General features: G+C 41.5%; 2 protein-coding genes across 3 annotated transcripts; both read left to right on the forward strand.

The window, feature by feature from the left end:
* The first annotated feature begins 738 nt into the window (after nt 1-738).
* On the forward strand, nt 739-11,403 carry foxo3a (forkhead box O3A). Of its 2 annotated transcripts, none has more exons than XM_085258415.1 (3): nt 739-770; nt 3,015-3,934; nt 8,247-11,403. In XM_085258415.1, exons 2-3 carry the CDS (start codon nt 3,380-3,382, stop codon nt 9,549-9,551), a joined length of 1,860 nt encoding a protein of 619 aa, XP_085114541.1. In that variant the 5' UTR covers nt 739-770; nt 3,015-3,379; the 3' UTR covers nt 9,552-11,403. The 2 variants fall into 2 exon arrangements, 1 of the variants encoding a protein (XP_085114541.1); XR_014890073.1 differs by lacking the exon at nt 739-770 and having other exon boundaries at nt 1,645-3,934; nt 8,247-9,623; nt 9,695-11,403.
* Nucleotides 11,404-11,849: 446 nt separating this feature from the next.
* On the forward strand, nt 11,850-15,219 carry LOC146552127 (putative uncharacterized protein C6orf183). Its single transcript, XM_085256725.1, has 8 exons — nt 11,850-12,073; nt 12,550-12,622; nt 12,765-12,875; nt 12,997-13,110; nt 14,112-14,306; nt 14,393-14,483; nt 14,571-14,701; nt 14,781-15,219. Exons 1-8 carry the CDS (start codon nt 11,934-11,936, stop codon nt 14,937-14,939), a joined length of 1,014 nt encoding a protein of 337 aa, XP_085112851.1. The 5' UTR covers nt 11,850-11,933; the 3' UTR covers nt 14,940-15,219.
* The last annotated feature ends 4,737 nt before the right edge of the window (nt 15,220-19,956 follow it).

Consider the following 19,956-nt stretch of genomic DNA (forward strand, 5'->3'; position numbering starts at 1 on the left):
ACGTCCCTCAGAGATTTTGACATGATACAATCACACAGTTGCTGATTTCTTGGGTGCACATTCATAATATGAATATGCAATTCCATCACATCCCAAAGTGCTCTATTGGATTGAGATCTGGTGACTGGGGAGTGCAGTGAACATCACTGTCATGATCAAGAAACCAGTTTGAGATAATCTGAGCATCATAAGATGGGTACATTGTGCTCATTTGTTACAAGGGACCAAAGTGTGCCAAAATGGAACCATTACACCACCAGCAAACATTTTGAGTTCCCTGAAGCAAGTAATTTACAGCTCTCTGTCACATGTGAAACTTGGGCCTAAATTTAATTTTTGGTGCCCCAAATTAACTCTAACAAAAGCTACATAATCTAAGCAGGAAATAGCACCTATCTTCTTCTAAAGCTAATGTTGACTGATTATATATAGGGCTGTTTTCGCGTCTAATTGGTCTGGCCAGTACCAATACCTCAGGCGGGTAAACATGGCAACCAACATGAACATATGAAGATCACACACCGCTCACTAGCCCAGCATTAGTGCATTAACATTGATAAACTCTTTCCTATATGGACAAATTCTTTCAACAATTTGTTCCATAATCCATTAAACAAACAACAGAAAACATTCCCACACAAGAAAAGCCCTCCACTTGGTTTTGCCCAGCAAGGTTCAAAATGACATCACCTGCACTATAAAAGTCAGGACATACGGGGCGAATTTTAACACACTTGACCGGTATGGAGGGCAATGAGAGGAAAACTGTGGTAAGTAAGGAAAAGCAAAACCCTGAACCTGCAACATAATAAAATAATTTAGCAATTTATCATTGTGAATTTGCTTTAACTGCATTAATTACTTAAACTGTCACAGAATGCTAACACATAGCTTAGATAGCAAGTGAACTACTGTTGCTTTAGCAATTGCAAATCAACAAATAAACATGTTTTAAAAATAAATATCATAATCATCTATATTTGTATTATACTGCTCTGTCACAGTATAATGTAAGAGATAAGCGGAGAATCTAAAAGTGTTTCAAGTACTCGCCCACTTTTTTCCAATCTTCTGTCGTCCACTTTTACTGAGCCCATGGGAAGTGTAGCCTCAGTTCTCTGTTCTGACAGGAGTGTCAAGCAGTATGCTCTTCTGCTGCTATACCCCGTCTTCTTCAAAGTTTGAAGGACAACGTGCAGAATAGATGCTCTTTTGTATACCTTTGAGTGGTTATTTAAGTTACTGTTGCCTTTTATCAACTCTAAGCACCAGCAAGATCCCATCACCCAGAGAGCTGCTGTGGACTACAGATATTCTCTTTTTGGACCATCATTCTGTAATCTCCTGAGATGGTGGTGTGGGAAAATCTAGATCAGCAGTTTCTGAAATGGTACCACCACATCTGGTACCATCAACTATATCATGTTCAAAGTCACCTAAATGACCTTTCTACTCCATCCAGATATTTGGTTTGAACTACCTAAGGTTGTCTTAATCATATCTACACGTGTAAATGTACTGAGTTGCTGCCATGTGATTAGCTGACTAGATATTTATGCAAACACAAGCGTTTGATTACTTTATTGGCTTTTAGATTCATTTTGGCAATATGGCTTAAGAGTTGAATAGTTTCTGATGTTGGGGAAACTCTCCCTTTAGGCAGGTTTTAAAAATAATTTTGGTGGTTTTGCTATTGTGAAGTGTCTGCAACAAATACCAAGGTCGATATCTAGAAATGTACTCCAGTGAAAAGGAATTTATAAATATTTTTACCTCTTCAGTTCCATTTTCTGTACACTGCTGGGGTGTGTTTTGTTTTAAATAGTGGGTCCATTCAAAATCTGTGTGGGGTTGGTTGTGTTTTTTTTTTTTTTTTTTTTTTTGTTTTTTTGTGTTAACTCAGATTTAAATCTGTATTGGCTATCAAATAACAATCTTTGACCTGGAAAAACATCAGAGGCTGTGTGGGTAGGTGTGCAGCTGACATTCTTCAGGTCAGTATAACCACCAAATTTCCGTAAACGGTTGCTGTCAGGACCTGACTATATCTAGCTCTGGTTTCAGATAGGAAAATGACATGTTTAGAAACTGCATATCTGAGTAGGGGACAAAAACAACAGCCTATTGTGAGGAGCATGTTTGTTTATTCTATACTCTTACCTTTTTGGTGGAAATGTATAGGTTTTTGCTTTGGCTTAAATGTTTTTAATGCCAGTCGAGTATATTAGGACTGTATTCCTGGCAGTGTGGGAGGAACTTAAAGGCATATTTGGGTAAAATGCACATATTTATCAACTTAAACGGTACAGTCAGTTTTTCAGGTTAGTTTGGGTTGGTTGTATTTTTTAAAGATGACCTATATATTCCGACATCCAGTTATTTCCCCTGCATTCCTGATTTTTATGTAAACATTGTTGCTCCCTTTTTTTTTTTTTTCGTTTAATATTCAAGTGAATAAAATCCAGTTTTACCGTTAATTTTTGCGCACTGGATACTCTCCGATGGTCACATTAGAGGTGATGTCATTGGCGAGCGGACATCTCTACACTGTCGCTTTAATTTCAGTGCAGTCCAGGGGGCAGGATCGCTTTTTTCCTTTTTTAACCCTCTTCTCCTGGGCTCTGAGCGTTTGCGCCAACCGCAGCAGCAGATTGAATGAAGTGTTTGCAGGCAGCTGGGCACACGGAGGACACCGTGCTACTTCGTCCGGGATGCTAGACTACAGCCAGCATCATTATTTTTCAGCTCTTAACTGGGCGGATTTTTAGGCTCTGTGCATTTTCCCAGCAGCCACATTTTTAAGAAGGTGCAGGCCCTTAAGAAACCGTCCCCTAATCGCCTTGATGGTATCTGGACTGCAGCGCTCAAGCGACTGGCAGCTCCACAGCACGGCTGATTAAGAACTTGGGGAAGTGAAATGGTCAAGATGGCAGCTGTGTGGAGTGATGAAACTGATGTGGTGGCATTAGATGCAGCGTGCGTGTACATTTAAGATTTTTCCCTTTGTCATGCAGGATCGCCGTGCGGGACGCGGACGCTTGTGAAGGAACGCAGTTTTGGATTCCTCCGAGGCTCCGCGTACGCTTCACGTCTTTTCACTCCACAGTTCGCGAAATTGCAATGCATGTTGGCCAGGGTGTGGGCTTAGCACGACAAAAGGCGATGTTCTGGTGATTGTGGTGAGCTCCAGCTGCTCCGTGTGTTGCGGACGGACGCCGTGCAGGAGGACTGATAGACTGACACGTGCTGGGACCGAGCTGCAGGAAGGGACACTTGCATAGTAAATAAACTGTCCACGAAGCCTGCACGCGACATTGATGGAATGCGACCCGAGTGATTTTATAACCCTTTGTGCAACCCCCGACAAATTACGACCAACATGGCTGAGGCGTCGCGCAACGGCAACGAGCCGCCTCTAAACGTTGAGATAGATCCGGATTTCGAGCCCCAGAAGCGGCCACGGTCCTGCACTTGGCCCCTGCCCCGTCCGGAATCTGGTGCGGGCAAGCCCGGGGCAAATGACACTGACGTAATCCCCGAAGAGGAGGATGATGAGGGTGGGAGCACGGGGAGCGGCGCTGCTCAGAAAGCCAGCGGCGGCGCTATTAAAACCCGAGAGCCGAGCAGCAGCAGCTCCATCTCCCAGCCGGTGGAGGTCCAGCGGGGCCCCTCCAAAGAGGAGACCGCCGACGGCTCGCCGTCCTCGGCGCAAACCCCCGCAGCAGCTCCGAGCGGTTCTGCCACCCAGCAGCTGAGGAAGTCCTCCGCCCGCAGGAATGCCTGGGGCAACTACTCCTATGCAGACCTCATTACCCAAGCCATCGAGAGCTCCCCTGAGAAAAGGTTGACCTTGTCCCAAATCTATGAGTGGATGGTGAGATCCGTGCCATATTTCAAGGACAAAGGCGATAGCAACAGCTCTGCTGGCTGGAAGGTGAGCGGTGATGTGTTGGGGCTGTCATCATAACAAAGACCAGTGTTATTTTTTATTTTTTTTAACTTGTCCTGTAAGACATGCAATGCACAAAGCTCATTTTAATTCTGAGATGGAGGCAGTAGGTGCAATCACAAACCTGTAGTCTCATCAGTTACTGGCTATACACATTTATTTATCAAACATCTCCTCCTATCAGCAGGGGATCTGAAGATGTGTGGCAGTCTAACGGCACATGGTGTAACTATATGTAAACCAGTGTAGTTGTAGTAATGCGTATCACATTACACGCTTCATTATGCCTCTAAAATTAAGGATGCAGACGAACCTCTGAGAACAAAGCGGCTTGCTTGAAAGTTGAAACCCAAAAGACGTGCAATGCAAAGTTGATTTCACTTTCAGACATACTGCTCAGACTGCAGCACAGACTTCACCAAAGCTTCAGCCGGGCCTTGCTTGTGTTTGATTTTCAGGATTAGTTTGGCCTGGACCAAACCAATTCATCTGTCATGGAATGTAGTCTGATGAAAGCTTTGAGCTTTGCAGGATTTTGTGTGTGTGTGTGTAATCCTGCACAACTGGATATGCAATGCAAGCTGATTCCAGTGAGCAGCTTCTTTGAATGAATCACACTGGTTAAATTGTGCTGGTTAAAACTGCTGCATTTACAGAAGGGGAAATAAAAACATCACCCTGAACATGTGAAACTGATTAATCTGCACAGAATCAGTTACTTTATGCTCAAAACTGCTAGATGTCAGTTTTCATTCATGTTTAAGCTGCCTGATGCATATTTGAGCTTGGCAGATGTTGACTGGAAAAGGAAAGGGTTAATAACAGGGTTTCACATGTGCTGACATCAGCATTTCCTAGGAGATGCTTTGGAGCTGTGTGACATTCAGGTTGAGCCTGGCAAAAGTGTCCCCAGCAGGTTCAGGGTTGAACAGATGGGTTTTAAATTCAGACCCGTCACACATCTCATTCAGCACACTGAAAGTACACCACCTTCAGTTTTGAGCTTTGTCTCCAGTGCTGTAAGTCAAACTAAATATTCAGCCCCTGTATGGACGCCCATCAAACCCTCTGCGGTTCAACCCCGCTGTTGTCTTTTCATGATGCCTGGGCACAAGAATCAATCAGCTGACTATAAATTATGTAGGTCAATGTGTAGCAGTATGAGAGAAGCTCAGTGTTTGTCTTTGGATCTGGCTCTGGCTAAACTGGCATTGCTCCAGTCCCTGCTCAGAACGAGGCTTTGCTCAAAGGGTGCTGCAGCACTACTGTGACTGCGTGTGGGGGAGGGGAAGGCAGGAGTTCGCTCTTTGTGATTTCTCTTGTAAATGCAGTACAGCTTGTACTGTACGTGCCTGTGAAGCTTATTGGATACCTTCATATATCCAATAAAATTTCATCTTAAGGAGGCAGACAGGTAGGTTACGCTGCTGTATGTTTGCTATTGGTTTTATTCATATGGATGTGGTTACCTTAAATCTTTAACAAGGTGCTTCAGTCTTTTACTGGTTGTGTACAGGAAGTGAAATCAATAAAAGAAGCATGTTTAAAATTCAGTACTTCTGCAGTAAACCACCTTTGAGTCATCAGATTTTGTTGTATCAGTGCCTTGGGCATTTTGAGGTTGTAAATCTGCCTGCTCCAATAATTGAATACAACAACGGTACATCTTAAAGCCTAATAAATGATCACAGACTTGAATGGAAAAACCTCCTGTGTCAACACCGGACTGTATCCCAGGCTTATTTGTTGCAACTCCACTGTATTGGATTGCATTAGATTGAACGGGACAGGTGGTGTTATTGTGTTCTCTGCCTGTAGCTCATGGGATAAGCAACATGTTGGAATATTTGACTTGCCCCATCGACAAGTGTGGTATTGGATATCATGGTAGTGATAAATTTACATGTAAACATTTTGATTAGTTAGAATATGTAGCTGAAAAGGGATACATAAATCCCACTGGATAGATCGATATCAGAAAGCAATTCTAAATTGATCAAATTTAGCTTTAATGGACAGAAACTTTTCTCTTTTTTTTGGTACCGCTGTGGTCTGTTCACCCAATGAGTTCTTGTCAGTGAGATAGCTTTTATGTAAACTGCTACTACTGAATCAGAGACTCTAACTTTGTCTAGATAGATATAGACAGGAAATGAGTGGATTAGTGCATTTCTAACCAGAAATAAAAGGTCTAATGGCTGCTCATCTGTTGTGTAAACACAAAGACCAGATGCACTTGCATAAGATTTCAGCAGAAAACAGTGAAACACTTATCAGGTATGTGTTTACTGCAGTATGTTTGGAATCGCTGATATGCTGAAAAATGAAGCTGTTGCCAAAAGGATGTTTTCCAGATGTTGAATCAAATCTTCCATATCAAATGGTATGACAGAGCCTCTTTTGTACAAAAAAAAAAAATTGTGTTCATCACTCCATAAAACCTGTTGCCACTGTCATCAGCCCAGTTCTCGTGTAATTTAGCATACCTCAGCCTTTTCTTACTGCTTCTCTTAGGAATGGCTTCTTGTTGGTGGGTCTTTACTGTCTCAAAGCATTAAGAGGAAAAACCTGCTTGTTTGAGAACCCTCAGTCATTAAAGCGCAGATCAAGTGCCTTAATGAGACCAATTTCTGGTCTCCTCTTGCTGTAGTTTGTTTTGTGTTGAGCTTGCTTAGCGGTTAACTTTAATCGTCTTAGAGATGGGTTTAAATGGGACCTTGAGTTAAATCAGGTTAATTTAAGCTTTAGAGAATTGAGTTGAAGCCTCTCCCTGTGAAGCTGGCCTCTGGGTTATGGAGATCACTGCGGAGTTTCTCCCTCTGTTACTGAAGTGTGACAGGCTGGGCGTGCACGCTCCAGCTGTTTAATTTTGTACGTGGTAAGGAACATCTCCAGGGAAATCCTGTAGACCTTTGTGAGCAGCCAGAAATGGGTCACAGTGCAAAGAAATGTCTATGAAGACACTGCAGCATTGGTAATTAGTCCTTTTGTATTAACACTTTAAAGCCTGAACCATGAAATAAAAGCCCAAAAACTTTTTTTAAATTATTATTAATGGATTGTTTAGTGAGTCTTGCAATAACGATAAATATTAATTTGCATAAGTTTAAATTTGTATCATATTAGCTACATCAGGCTTTTGTTTTCCTTTCTATATATTTTTTGCAGAATATTTACACTGATATAGATGTATCATCTTTGATACACTTGGCCTTAAAGGGTTAAATTACAGTTAACCCTGTGCAATATCCTTGAGTCACTCATTTCTTTAATTTGAATTTCAGTAGTCTTTGGGAATGTGTCTCCAGGCTTCTTGAAGGAGACTGAAGTTCTTTGGCTGTTTGCTGCCTTTTTGCTCAGTTATCTGTCAAGATGATCCCACACCGCCTCAGTAATGTTGAGGTCTGGGCACTGGGGAGGCCAATCTATGACCGATGGTGTTCCCCTTTGGGGGGGTGGCATTGGAAGTCTATTTGGGATTGTCCCAAAAACACTACTGCTAATCGCACCTTCCAGATTGTATTGCACGGTGATGTCAAACTGTACTTGATTGCATTCATGATTCCATCAATTTGGCAAGATTTCAACACCTCTAGCTAAAACACAGCCCAGAACATGACAGAGCCTCAACCATGTTTTCTAGATGGCTATAGACAGTCACTCTTGTACCACTCGACTGTACATATTGACAGCAACTTGAACCATAACTTTCAAGCTACATAATACCTTTTGCCACTGACTTTTAGTCTTTTGTAATCATCTGAAAAGTCAGCAGTGTCTCTATTTAGAACACAAAATTCAGATAATTTCAGTCCTGTGTTTTATTTTGTCATCAATTTGTCCAGGTTCCTCAAATTTTAGGAACACTGCACACCATGCTGAAAACGTAGTACTGTAGATGAACAACAAAACCTTAAGAAGTTTTGTAGGGGACACAGAATACAGCACTGTCTGCTTACAGCACTGAGTTTTGTATTCTGTTGTAGTGATTTATATTATCTGGCTCATTGTTCCTTTGTTGGGCCGTTATAGAGCTCTGCAATTACTGTAATACATGTTGTAATCTTTTGTAGTTAAGCTTGACTGAAGTTTGAGAACAACACTAACAGATGCAGCAGGAACACATTCTGACTTGGTCCACTTGTAGGTCACATCTCGTTAAAGCTTTTGAAGCTCCTAAAAGTATTTAATACTTAATCGTATCATGTACACAAGATTTTTTTTTTTTTATGAATTATTGCTCATACTGGGAAAGTTGTATTAATGCTTAAGTTTTCTTAATCATTTGTCTTTGCAGAATTCCATCCGACACAATCTTTCCCTCCATAGCCGTTTTGTGAAAGTCCAGAATGAAGGAACTGGGAAAAGCTCCTGGTGGATGGTCAACCCAGAAGGTGGGAAAGGAGGTAAAGCTCCCAGACGTAGGGCTGTGTCGATGGATAACAGCAAGTACATCAAAGGAGCCAGAGGACGTGCCACAAAGAAAAAAGCCTCATTGCAGGTTGCTCAAGATGGGAGCTCTGAGAGCTCCTCGAGCCTCTCCAAATGGACAGGAAGTCCCACCTCCCGCAGCAGCGACGAGCTCGATGCCTGGACAGACTTCCGCTCTCGGACAAATTCCAACGCCAGCACGCTCAGCGGTCGTCTGTCCCCAATCCTGGCTAACCTGGAGCTGGATGAGGTACCTGATGACGACTCACCCCTGTCGCCAATGCTGTACTCCAGCCCCAGCAGCATGTCTCCGTCCACTGGACCAACAGGACTGTCTGATCTGGCAGGCACTATGAACCTCAATGACGGGCTCTCTGACAACCTGATGGATGATCTTTTAGACAATATCAGCCTCACAGCATCCCAGCAGCCTCCTCCTGGAGAGGAAGATGGGGCCAACAGTCAGGGGAGTTCAGTATTTACCTTCAGCTGCTCAGGAAGCAGTTTAGGTAGTCCCTCTAGCAGCTATGGGACGAACCCACTCTTCAGCCCTCCGTCCATCACGAGCCTGCGACAGTCACCCATGCAGACCATCCAAGAGAACAAGCAGACCACTTTCTCCTGCATGTCTCACTACAGTGAGCACCAGGCCCTAGATCTGCTTGGGATGGACTCCCACAGCCCCAGCAATGTCATGATGACCCAGTCCGACCCTCTGATGTCGCAGGCCAGCACCGCCATCGCTTTGCAGAACTCCCGCCGAAATGCCATGCTGCTCCGCAAAGACCACATTCTGGTTAACCACACCAGTGCAGGCCAGGCCCAAAGCTCTTCAGTGCCTGGTTGGCAAGCGGGCTTGTCAACCTCTGACAGTGACGACAGCTTCCCTGAAACAAAGCAGCTACACCTGAAGTCTCCTAGTAAGAACGCCTCTATGCAGCTCAGTTCCAGTTTAACCAGTCAGGACCGTTTCTCCGCTGATCTGGACCTTGAGGTGTTCAGCAGCAATCTGGACTGCGACATGGACTCAATCATCCGCAATGAACTGATGGACGCAGATTGCCTGGACCTCAGCTTTGACTCTCGCCTCACCTCCACACAGAACAGCAACAAGAATTCAGGAAGCTTCTCCAGCTCGAAACAGAGCCCTCAGAGCTGGGTGCCGAGCTGAGGAGCTGTCAGAAGTAAAGAAGGTGTAAATTTGGGTTAATTGTCCTGCGTTGTGCAACTAGAGGGAAGGAAGGTATGTAAGAGTTTCAGTAGACTTTCTTCCTATTTTTCATTTGCGGCATTAACTTCAGTACTGTATTGTAGGTGTCTGAGACAAAACAACAGTGTCTTCACAGTGAAGGAAAAATAATCGTTTCAAAAGATCAATGCCTGGCCAGTATGAACAAACGGTACTGAGTGGAATGAAACTACAGTACCTTCAGTTAAAACTACATGGATCAACTTGTATCAGTCTCAGGGATTCACTCATATCACAAAGTAATACATAAAACTGAAAATGAAGTGTTTTCATCCTGCTTTCTCTCCTCTTTCACACCCTTTCATACCCAAAACATTTTTTGCCAAACCAGCTGTCAGCCTGACTGATGGCCTGTTTACAAAAACTGCAGAGAATGTTACATTACTACGTTCCAGTGGAGGATACTTGACAAGCTGCTTTTTTTTTTTTTCCTTTGTTTTTTAAAGATTTCTTTGAGACGTAGCCTAAATGGACAAACAGTTTTTTAAAAGCTTTCCCTCCCCATTGATGCACCAATTCACACCAAATATCAGTATGTAATGTTATCAAGATGTGAACTGCTCTACATGTGTTTTTTGTATGCAGTGTTTTTTCAATTTTTATTTTTTGTAGCAAATTTTACCCTGTGATTTTTAAGTGACATTACTGTGAATTCTGTTCCCTCTGAAGAGGTCCATTACTGAAGTATTGATGATGTTTCTGCTGCAGATCCCTTTTTAGGTCCCTCCTCTTCCACTCACTGCACTGTTGGAAGTACTGCTCTGTATACAGACCTTAGGACTGAGTTAAGGACACGATTTAGTTCTAGTTACCACTTTTTAGTTGTCAAACACTTGGAACTACTTGGGTTGAAATAACCACATTCAGTGACTCACAGCGCTCGACAACTACACCAGTTTTGGCATTGATTTGATGGAGTTCTTGGTGCTCTAAATCTAAAGATAGCAGGGAGTGGCTGCAGATGAAGCACCGTCAGTAGCCTCTCCTTTGTTATCAGCACTATAGCAGGTGCTGGGTGACATGTTTTCAACACTGGGAGGGTGTGTAGTATCTTGGCGTTTTTTTCTTTTTTCTTTGTAATGAAAGAAATGACCACAGTATCTTAAATATTGCCAAAGTTTATCTGCATTTAAATAAGTGGAAAGAGGCTACACAGTGCATAGCTAATCAGAAGTGTGTGTGTGTGTGTGATATAAGGGCGAAAAAATCTACATCAGCACAATTTTGTAGGAACAGCAGGATGCTTTTTAAAATTGTTTACATTTTTAAATTTTTTTTTTTTTTTTTTTTTAAATTATCAGGAGTGTTTTAGTAAACTTGTCTCATGTTGCATCATTGTAAAAAAACAAATTTGGTTTATTTATTGCGATACTTGTTGCCATTGTTCCTCGATGCACATTTGGTTAGGGCTGTGTAAAATCATGTTTTCATTGCTCTGTTCACTGGGTGATCACTTGCACAACAAATGAAAGGGTCCTTTTGAGAAATGTTTAACAGTGTGTTAACCAGATTAAATAATTCTCATTGGCTTAACCTTTTAATACATTTCTGCACAGCTGTGCTTCCACTTTTTTTTTTTAATTATTATTATTTTTTTTTTCTTGACTGATTTTTACAGTCTGTGTTAAGGTTTAAATTTCACTGCCAGTCTCCACATTTCATATATTCCTATTGCTCCTACAAAAACAAAACATGAAGTTGACATTTCCACTTGTAAAGCAAACACTTGGTTTTATCAGAGCTGGTGCATGTAAATAAAGCAAACTACTGAAAAGCTGGAGTTTGATGTTGTCTTTTGTTTTTAAATCTGTCCCTAGAGGAATTCCACAGCTGTGGAGGTGACTTGCTATTGGATAATCATATCATTGAAGAACCAATCACACACTGTATCCAAGAGGAATAGACTATTTGGGCCTAAATCAGGGTTTTTGAAGGCAAGGAGCTATAATTGGTGAATTCAGGTGCTCCTCAAAGATGTAATAGTACAGTGATGCAATGACTTGTATTTGAGATTTTTATTACAAACTAGAGGACAAAACAAAAAATTTGACTGAAGAGACTGACATCACTGACATGACAGCCCAAAGACTGGTTGACTGCACTGAAACGATGGAGCCCTCTAGAGCCTGAATGGAGTCACTGAGTCCAGATGCCCATGGATATTTGTCTCCATGGACACACCACAACAAGTCAGCGTTGAGGCAGAGATTTAGCAGGGCTAAAGGAGAGAGAGAGAGATATATAAAATTATTATTATTTTTTTTTTTTTTTTTTTTTGTCATTTGAATGTGTTGATCATTGAAGATGTCAGACATGTGTGCAGTGTACAAAGTTTCCTCCTCTGTGAAGGTGAAGCAGATGGAGGCAGAGCTGTGGAGTCACCTCTCTGCACTCAAGGCAGAGATTGAAGAGAATAGAGGAGCAGGATCTTCTAATGCCTACAGGTTTGTCTGTGATGTATTATTTAAGCTCAGATTGCCAAAAGGGTAGACCTGAAAGCTATCCTCAACTCAAAATATGGCCGGTTGTTATTTAACATGAATGTTTGCCCTTCACAATGCAGACCGATGTACTTATGTGCTCAAATAACCCTGCACATTTCAGATTTCTGTTCTGAAGCAGGACTCCTTTCGGTTTTCCACCTTAAATCCAAGTTTAAGATGCATAAGGCTTGTAAAGTATGCAACACAAGTATTACCAGTAGTGATGATAAATTCACATTAACAGGCAGCTGAACTTTTTTGTTAGTGTTATGTTCCCTGTATATTTATCCTTTTTTTTTTTTTTTTTTTTTTTAAAAAAAGCCTAAGTAGTGTAGCAGCATAGTCACTTTAGGTAAAATGTGACAGATCTGAGCTGTGACTGATTTGTGGGCATTTACATTTTAAACCCATGATGTTTGTAAAAGTTTTTGTTCCAGTTCTGTACTACCTCCTAAAGATATTTCCTTCTTTCGTGTGGAGAGGGAGCATGCACTGAGGAGAGGGCTTCAGGTGATGCTTTCTACAGAAAGTTCATTATTAGTCTTGCATTGTTAGACTTTAAAATCTTTGATTTATATCCAATATTAAGTGAAGGCATTATTTTTAGGTTGTTTTTTTTTTTTAGGTGTAGTTTGTTTTCTGCTGGTTTCAGGTGGCTGACATTTTGCCGACTCGGTCTCAGGCTGATATCATGCAGCGAGAGCTGGAGAGCTGCTTGAGTTCGGAGTACACTCCTGACAGTCTGCCTCTTCTGCTGCACCAGGTCAGGACAGAGACAGAAAATTTATGCCTGAAACAAGAAGCAGAAACAGATTATTTTAGGATTTTTTTTTTTGAAAAGTTTTTAAACTTAAACCAGTTTCCTTTTTGTATTTTTACCACAGTTCTTCACAGACAGATCTTATCACTTGGCTCAGATCAGATATCTGCTCATGCTGAGATGGAGGAGATTTTGCCACCATGCCAGCGTTATTGAGAAGCTTTATCCCCATTATAAGGTTGCCATGTGTAAACGAACAGCATGACCTAGCAGTGTTTTAACAATACTCTAAAAAAAAAAGTACATCTTTTCACTGTACTTTTGTACTGGTTTGTGGTTATTTTCTGCATTTTATTCTGTATCTACCTTTAATCTGAGTTTAAAAATATGGCAAATATCACAGAATACATTTCCCAAAAAACACAGGATGCTCTACACAAGTGTGAATGTGACTTAAAAACATGTTTAACTAGTACACAATTAAGGTAGCATTAATTCTGAAAGGTGTATATACTCACTGGACACTTTATTAGCATTAGCTTGCTAGTACAAGTTCTGTTACTGTTGCCTTCCTGTCGGTACGACTTGGATATCTGTGGATATTTTGTTTCTTTTTTTGGACCATTCTCTGTAAATCCTAGAGGTGGTCATGTGTGGGGAAACCCCAGTAGATCAGAAGTTTCTGAAATGGCAACATTCATGCCAAATTCAAATTCCAAATGACCTTTCTTCTTCATTCTGAAGTGCGGTTTGAACTTCAGCAGGTCTTCTTGACAATGGCTGGTTGCATTAATGAGCAGTTGAACAGGTGTGAGTAACTACAGGTTTTTGGATTTCTTTTTCAGGGCAGCTGTTGTTTACATCATCTTAGATCACAAATCACGCTGCAAAGTTTCACAGCAGCATAGTAAAAGAGACGGAGGGCTAAATTATCGTGTCTGCAGTCATGTTTTCCATCTTTGTGTTACTTTCTCTTATATATGAGCTTTAAATGATAACAAATACTTGGGATCCAGTTATTTAGATTTTATACAGCATCTGTGATTTAATAATTATTCAGAATGCAGTCAGTTCAGGAAGCATACGGTTCCTTGTACACTATTTTGAACGTCACTGGAAAATGTTCTCCTCGTGTAAACAGCTTGAGAATGCTGAATCTTTTATTTCTAAAGAACGAGAAGAATCGTACAGATGTCGCACTGAAAAATGCATCATCGTATAAGACTTGTTTTGTCTCAGGATCAGGTGTCCTACATGACCCGTGAGTATCAGGATGCCGTTCAGAGAGCTCGCAGACTGTCAGCAAGCAGAGAGAAGATGCTGACCGGCCGAGGAAACCCCGTCAGCCTGCTCACTCAGGACGATGTCGTCATTTATCTGCAGTGGCTTGTCTGCCACCTGCACTCTGTTCAGCCCATCCACCACTTTCTCAGGGTAAAAAGCCACAGACAGATTTTATCACTGTTCATCCTGTCTGATGCCTGTGGTGCTTTATTTCACATTAAAATTTGCTTTAACAGGTGCTCCACTATGTACCTATGTGTGAAAGAAAAGATGAAGCACCAGGAAAGGATTGTGGGGAAATTTTGCATGAAAGGCAACAGGCTGATGGTGAGCTTTTCCCTTCATACATGTTTTTTGTAATCTTTTGGAAATAAAAAAAAATAGTAAAAAAGTTTACATTTAACTGTATTTCAGTACTACCACTCCACACAGTTCACCTGGAGCAGTTCATGCCCGAGCTGGAGTCCCTGCTCGCCTACTTCTGCCTGCCGTATGACACAGGAAATCTGAAAACCACTGCAGATGAGATGGAGCTATTCAGCATGGTATATTTGTCCTCAAAAGGTGGTGAAATTTAAAATGCATTTAAATTATTGGTCTGAATCGCAGCTGCTGTCTTTCCAGGTGTGGAGGGAGTTTAAAACAATCTTCCGACAACAAGAGCAGATGAAAACGTTTCCTCCTTACGACGGTATGGACGTCAGAGAGAGTCAGTGGGGGAGGAAGAGTGCAAACATGGCTGTATGCAAGGAGGCTAACTGGATTCCTTTCATCCAGGTTTGAGGGGAAACAAATAAAATAGTAAAATAATCTCTTCAAATACTGTTTCCTGTGATGCTCGGTGCTTTAGAGTTCATCAGTATCTGGCAAAACATTTGCATTTTTTTTTTTTTTCTGTAAGCACTTGTGTTTTTATGGATTCTGTAGTCTTTCAGACGTTTGCAGGATGCTAGAAACTGATTGTTTGGTTTCCGCTCTGTAGGTGAAACCCAGGCGAGATCCGTGGCAGCAGAAGCTCTTCACAAAGCTCAAGGAAAAGAATTCAGTTGATGAGCTGCTCCAGATGCAGTGCAAGTTTCTTCAGGTAAAAAGCGAGTCTGCTCTGAATCAGTGTCACGCATCCTTCAAAATGGGTGAAGTTATTGCAAATGATTAATAAATATATAGTTACAACTGACTAACTGATAACTGGTGAAAAGAACATAAGTGAGAATTTGCTAACAGTGCATTACACTAATGCCACTTTATTAGGTACACCTTTTCAGCTGCAATGTCATATGAGCCAATGACCTCGGAGTATTTAGGCATGTGGACATAGTCGAGACAAGCATATAAGCATGGATCCATCCTGCCTTGAACCAGCAGCTCAGACTGGTGCTGGTACCGGAATGATTTCGGAACTTTCTTGAATCTGTGCCACAAAGAATGAACACAGTTCTGAAGAAAAGCCAGTACTAGCAACGTGTACCTAATGAAGTGTCGTGACTGTATATAATGCCTTTTTATTTTAATGATTTTTGTCACGTTTTGTTATGCTGTCCTCACTGTGTATCTGAGCAGGTCCGCAATTTGCTCCACGTGGCTGCAGCTCTCAAAGAACATGCTGCACAAGTTGGCGACTCACAATCCACATCGTTCATCTCAAGCAGCCGCAAGACAAAAAAACAAATGATCTCTGAGATTTGGAAAAATGTTTACAACGCTGCCAATCTCATTCAGGTGTGTGTCGTCTAGTTTTCGACTTGGGAGATGTAAAAATTCAGTCAGTGCAATAACACTGACATTTATGTTAATAGGAAACCCACAGTCACTCATCCGCATCCAGAGGGAGCAGAGGCAGCAACAAAGAGATTTCAAAGAGTCAGACTTCAAGCTTTTACCATGAAAGGTGTGTTTATTCAAAGAAAAATTGCTTTGCAGAATTTATTCATCACATTACTTTGGTCACTTGTGAGGCTGAAAGCCTTTTAAGACTAAGGAAAACATCAGCTCTTTTCCCACTCACTCATATTATCGTGGCACAGTCAGTCTTTGGAGGACAACCTGCAGGTCCTGGGCCTGGATGACAGTTTACCTGAAGGCTTCTCGGGTCCAGTAGTAACCAGAGGAGCTTACCTGTCCCTCATCTTTCTGCGCCACTTGAAACTCAGAGAGCTCCAGGTACAGTAGTAGTATTTTCTACTAGTATTTATGTGGCAGGTATGTAAGTGCATGTTGATGTATGCAGTATAATAGATACATTTCATTGGCATTGGGGTGAGAGGAGCAAGAGAAATGCAGTTAAATGCAGGGAGGTCTTTTAACACATAGTGAGTGAAAAAGGTGACTGAAGAAGACACACCAAATGCGTCATGGGAATCCCCCAGCAGCCTACAACTATTGCAGTGTAACTAAGGGAGGATTCAGGGTCACCTGATCCAGTCCTAACTATATGCTTTAGCAAAAAGGAAAGTTTTAAGCCTAATCTTAAAAGTAGAGAGGGTGTCTTTCTCCCAAATTCAAACTGGAAGCTTCTTTCACAGAAGAGGGGCCTGAAAGCTGAAAGCTCTGCCTCCCTTTCTACTTTTAAATACTCTAGGAACAACAAGTAAGCCTGCATTCTGAGGGTGAAAAGCTCTAATGGGGTGATATGGTACTATAAAGTCACTGAAATAAGATGGGGCCTGATTATTCAATACTTTATATGTGAAGAGCAGGATTTTAAATTCGATTCTGGATGTAACAGGGAGCCAATGAAGGGAAGCCAATGTGGGAGAAATACGCTTTCTTTCTAGTCCCTGTCAGTACTTCGGATCAACTGAAGGTTGATAATAATGAATTAGAGTAGTCCAGCCTAGAAGTAATACTAAGTAATGCCTATGACCTAGTTCTTTGGCATCGCTCTAACACAGGGTGTTTCTAATTTTAGAGATATTGCACAATTGGAAGAACTCAGTCCTACATATTTCTTTAATATGCACATTGAATGGCATATCCTGGTCAAGAATGAGTCCAAGATTTTAAGATAAGATAACCTTTATTAGTCCCACACGTGGGAAATTTGTTTTGTCACAGCAGGAAGTGGACAGTGCAAAAGTTATGAGGCAAAAATTAGAATACAATAAGAATAAATACAGTACACAACTGTACAGAATAGAATAAAATAAAATACTATATACAGTAGAATAAAATAAAATAAATATACAATAAGATAAAAATAGAATACAAATACAAATACTATATACAACTGAGTAAAAATACAACGATGACAGAAAGGATTATTGCACTTAGTATTATTGCATATGTATGGATGTGTGTGCTTGATCAGTTAAAGTCTTTATTATGGAGTCTGACAGCAGTGGGGAGGAAAGACCTGCGAAATCTCTCCGTCCCACACCGTGGGTGCCGCAGTCTCCCACTGAAGGAGCTGCTCAGTGCTGTCACAGTCTGCTGCATGGGGTGGGAGATGTTGTCCATCAGGGATGACAGCTTAGCCGCCGTTCTCCTGTCACTCACCACCTCCACTGGGTCCAGAGGGCATCCTAGAACAGAGCTGGCCCTTCGGATCACCCTGTTCAGTCTCTTCCTGTCCCCAGCAGAGATGCTGCCGCCCCAGCAGACCACACCATAAAAGATAGCAGAAGCCACAACAGAGTCATAGAATTTCTTCAGGAGTGGGCCCTCCACTCCAAACGACCTGAGTCTCCGCAGCAGGTACAGCCTGCTCTGCCCTTTCCTGTAGAGGGCGTCTGAGTTTCAGGGCCAAGTGCAATAACCTCAGTTTTATCTAAACAGAATTGGTCCTAGCACTGAACCCTGTGAAACTCCATAATTAACCTTAGTGTGTGAAGAGGACTCTCCATTTACATGTACAAACTGGAGTCTATTAGGTACGATTCAAACCACTGCAGCACGGTACCTTTAATTGCTACTGCATGCTCTAATCGCTGTAATAAAGTTTTAGGGTCGACAGGATCAAACGCTGCACTGAGGTCTAGCAGGAAAAGCTAAGAGATGAGTCCACTTCTAAGGCAATTAGAAGATCATTTGTAACCTTCACTAAAGCGTTTTTTTAAAATTACCTCCTGCCAGCTTGAAGGCCAGTGGTACATAGCCGATTATTAGAGAGAGGTTGACCATATTTAAGACTGAAACATTAATTATTGGTGGGACTTCTCTCAGCAGTCTTGAATGGGGTCTAAAAGACATGTTGATGCTTTGGAGGAAGTAATAACTGAAGTCAGCTGGACATAATGTTACGTCTGTGAGATGGTTACGAGTGACTTTTTCTCTAATGTTTAAAATTTTATTTGTGAAGAAATTCATGAAGTTCTTACTAGTTAACTTTTGCTTAAAGGAATGCTACAGGTGGTAGAGCAGATCACCTACTAATCAGAAGACTGGTGCTTCAATCCCTATCTGCTCCAGTCTGCATGCCAAATATCCTTGTGCAAGATACTGACCTCAAGTTGCTTTCCAATGCATCCATCGGAGTATGAATGCGCATGAATGTTAAATAGAAAGCACTTAAGAAGTAGAAAAAAGTGCTTGACCGAATGAGGGTGAATGAGGTTGTTTTTTTTTTTTTTAAAGTGGTTTTAGAGTAGAGTTTAGAGTTTTCAGAGTAGAAAAGTGCTATATAAGAACCAGTTCATTTACCATTTCCCCTGGTCCTTACTGGGTTGTCTGCTTTAGGTCTGCGAGTTATACCAGGGAGTCAAGTACTTCTGGTTTGAGCCTTTCTTTTTCAGAAGAGCTACAGTATCCAGAGGTGTTCGCAGTGAAGAAGTGAAATTATTAACAAGATAATCAACCTCTATGGGAGTAGCGTTCAGGTAGCTGCTCTGCTCTGTTTGGCACCAGGCATAGAAGAAGAGAACAGTAGATGAATTACATCCTTAAACTTAGTTACAGCACTTTTAGAAAGACATCTACTGAGATGAAATCTATTCCCCACTGCTGTGTAATCCACCATTGTAAATGTAAAGTTATGTGGAAATGTTCCGTTTCTGTGCCATATGTGAGAACAAGATCTAGAGTGTGAGTGGTGGGTGGGTTCTTTTACATTTTGAAAGAAGTCAATCGAGTCTAATGATCGATTACATGCCTTGTTGAGGCTGTCAGTATCTACACTGATGTTAAAATCACCCACGATAATTATTTTATCTGAGCTGAGCACTAAATCAGATTAAAAACAGGGTCTTTGGTTAATTAACGACTGGAGTGGAAGATTGCTGCCATTTATTTAAACTAATATAATCATCCTGCTGTAAACAGGTTTCTATAAGGCAGAGTAAATCAATTTGTTGATCAATTTTTAATAAAATGGGAGAGAGAGACCTGAAGTTTAATAATCCACACTTCACTGTTTTATTCTTTGGTGCAGTTGCGGATACTGAATTGTTCTTTCTCTCGTCTCTAAACTGTTTTTTGCTGATGATCGTTTTCTTGTTGATTAAAAAAAGAAAATATATTAAGTATATCTGTCTGTTGCTATAGTATGCGAGCTCTCGAATGTCGTTTTAATTTTTAACCATCTGCAGCGTGTGTCACTTGGGATGCTGAACTACCTGCGCTCTGTGGAAAGGACTTTGACCTTTGACCTGGCAGGTTTGCAGCTAGAAGGACAGGTGCTGCGCAGCACAGCAGAGGAGACGGGTTGGATGAATGTAGCCAGAGGAGGAAGAGGAGAGGCAGAAGGTCTCGGCTCTGTCCAGTATATTCACAGCACTCCTGTCGATTACAAGGTAAAAACATATATCCTCTTGCTTCAAGTGAATTTAAAAAAATTGGTTTAACTGAGAATCCAGACATTGCTTCT

The sequence above is a fragment of the Mchenga conophoros genome, linkage group LG19 (genome assembly GCF_057382185.1).
Source record: "Mchenga conophoros isolate Kocher_MC1m ecotype Shallow Benthic linkage group LG19, M_conophoros_male_GT1.1, whole genome shotgun sequence".
Classification (NCBI taxonomy): Eukaryota; Metazoa; Chordata; class Actinopteri; order Cichliformes; family Cichlidae; genus Mchenga; species Mchenga conophoros.

Bases quoted from the DNA above. Each gene is read 5' to 3' on its own strand.
- LOC146552127 (XM_085256725.1), top strand. From the start codon at position 11,934: ATGTCAGACATGTGTGCAGTGTACAAAGTTTCCTCCTCTGTGAAGGTG. The intron at 12,876-12,996 runs GTCAGGACAGAG...TTTTTACCACAG, and splicing joins TGCCTCTTCTGCTGCACCAG to TTCTTCACAGACAGATCTTA. The intron at 14,484-14,570 runs GTGAGCTTTTCC...ACTGTATTTCAG, and splicing joins TGAAAGGCAACAGGCTGATG to TACTACCACTCCACACAGTT.
- foxo3a (XM_085258415.1), top strand. From the start codon at position 3,380: ATGGCTGAGGCGTCGCGCAACGGCAACGAGCCGCCTCTAAACGTTGAG. The intron at 3,935-8,246 runs GTGAGCGGTGAT...TTGTCTTTGCAG, and splicing joins ACAGCTCTGCTGGCTGGAAG to AATTCCATCCGACACAATCT.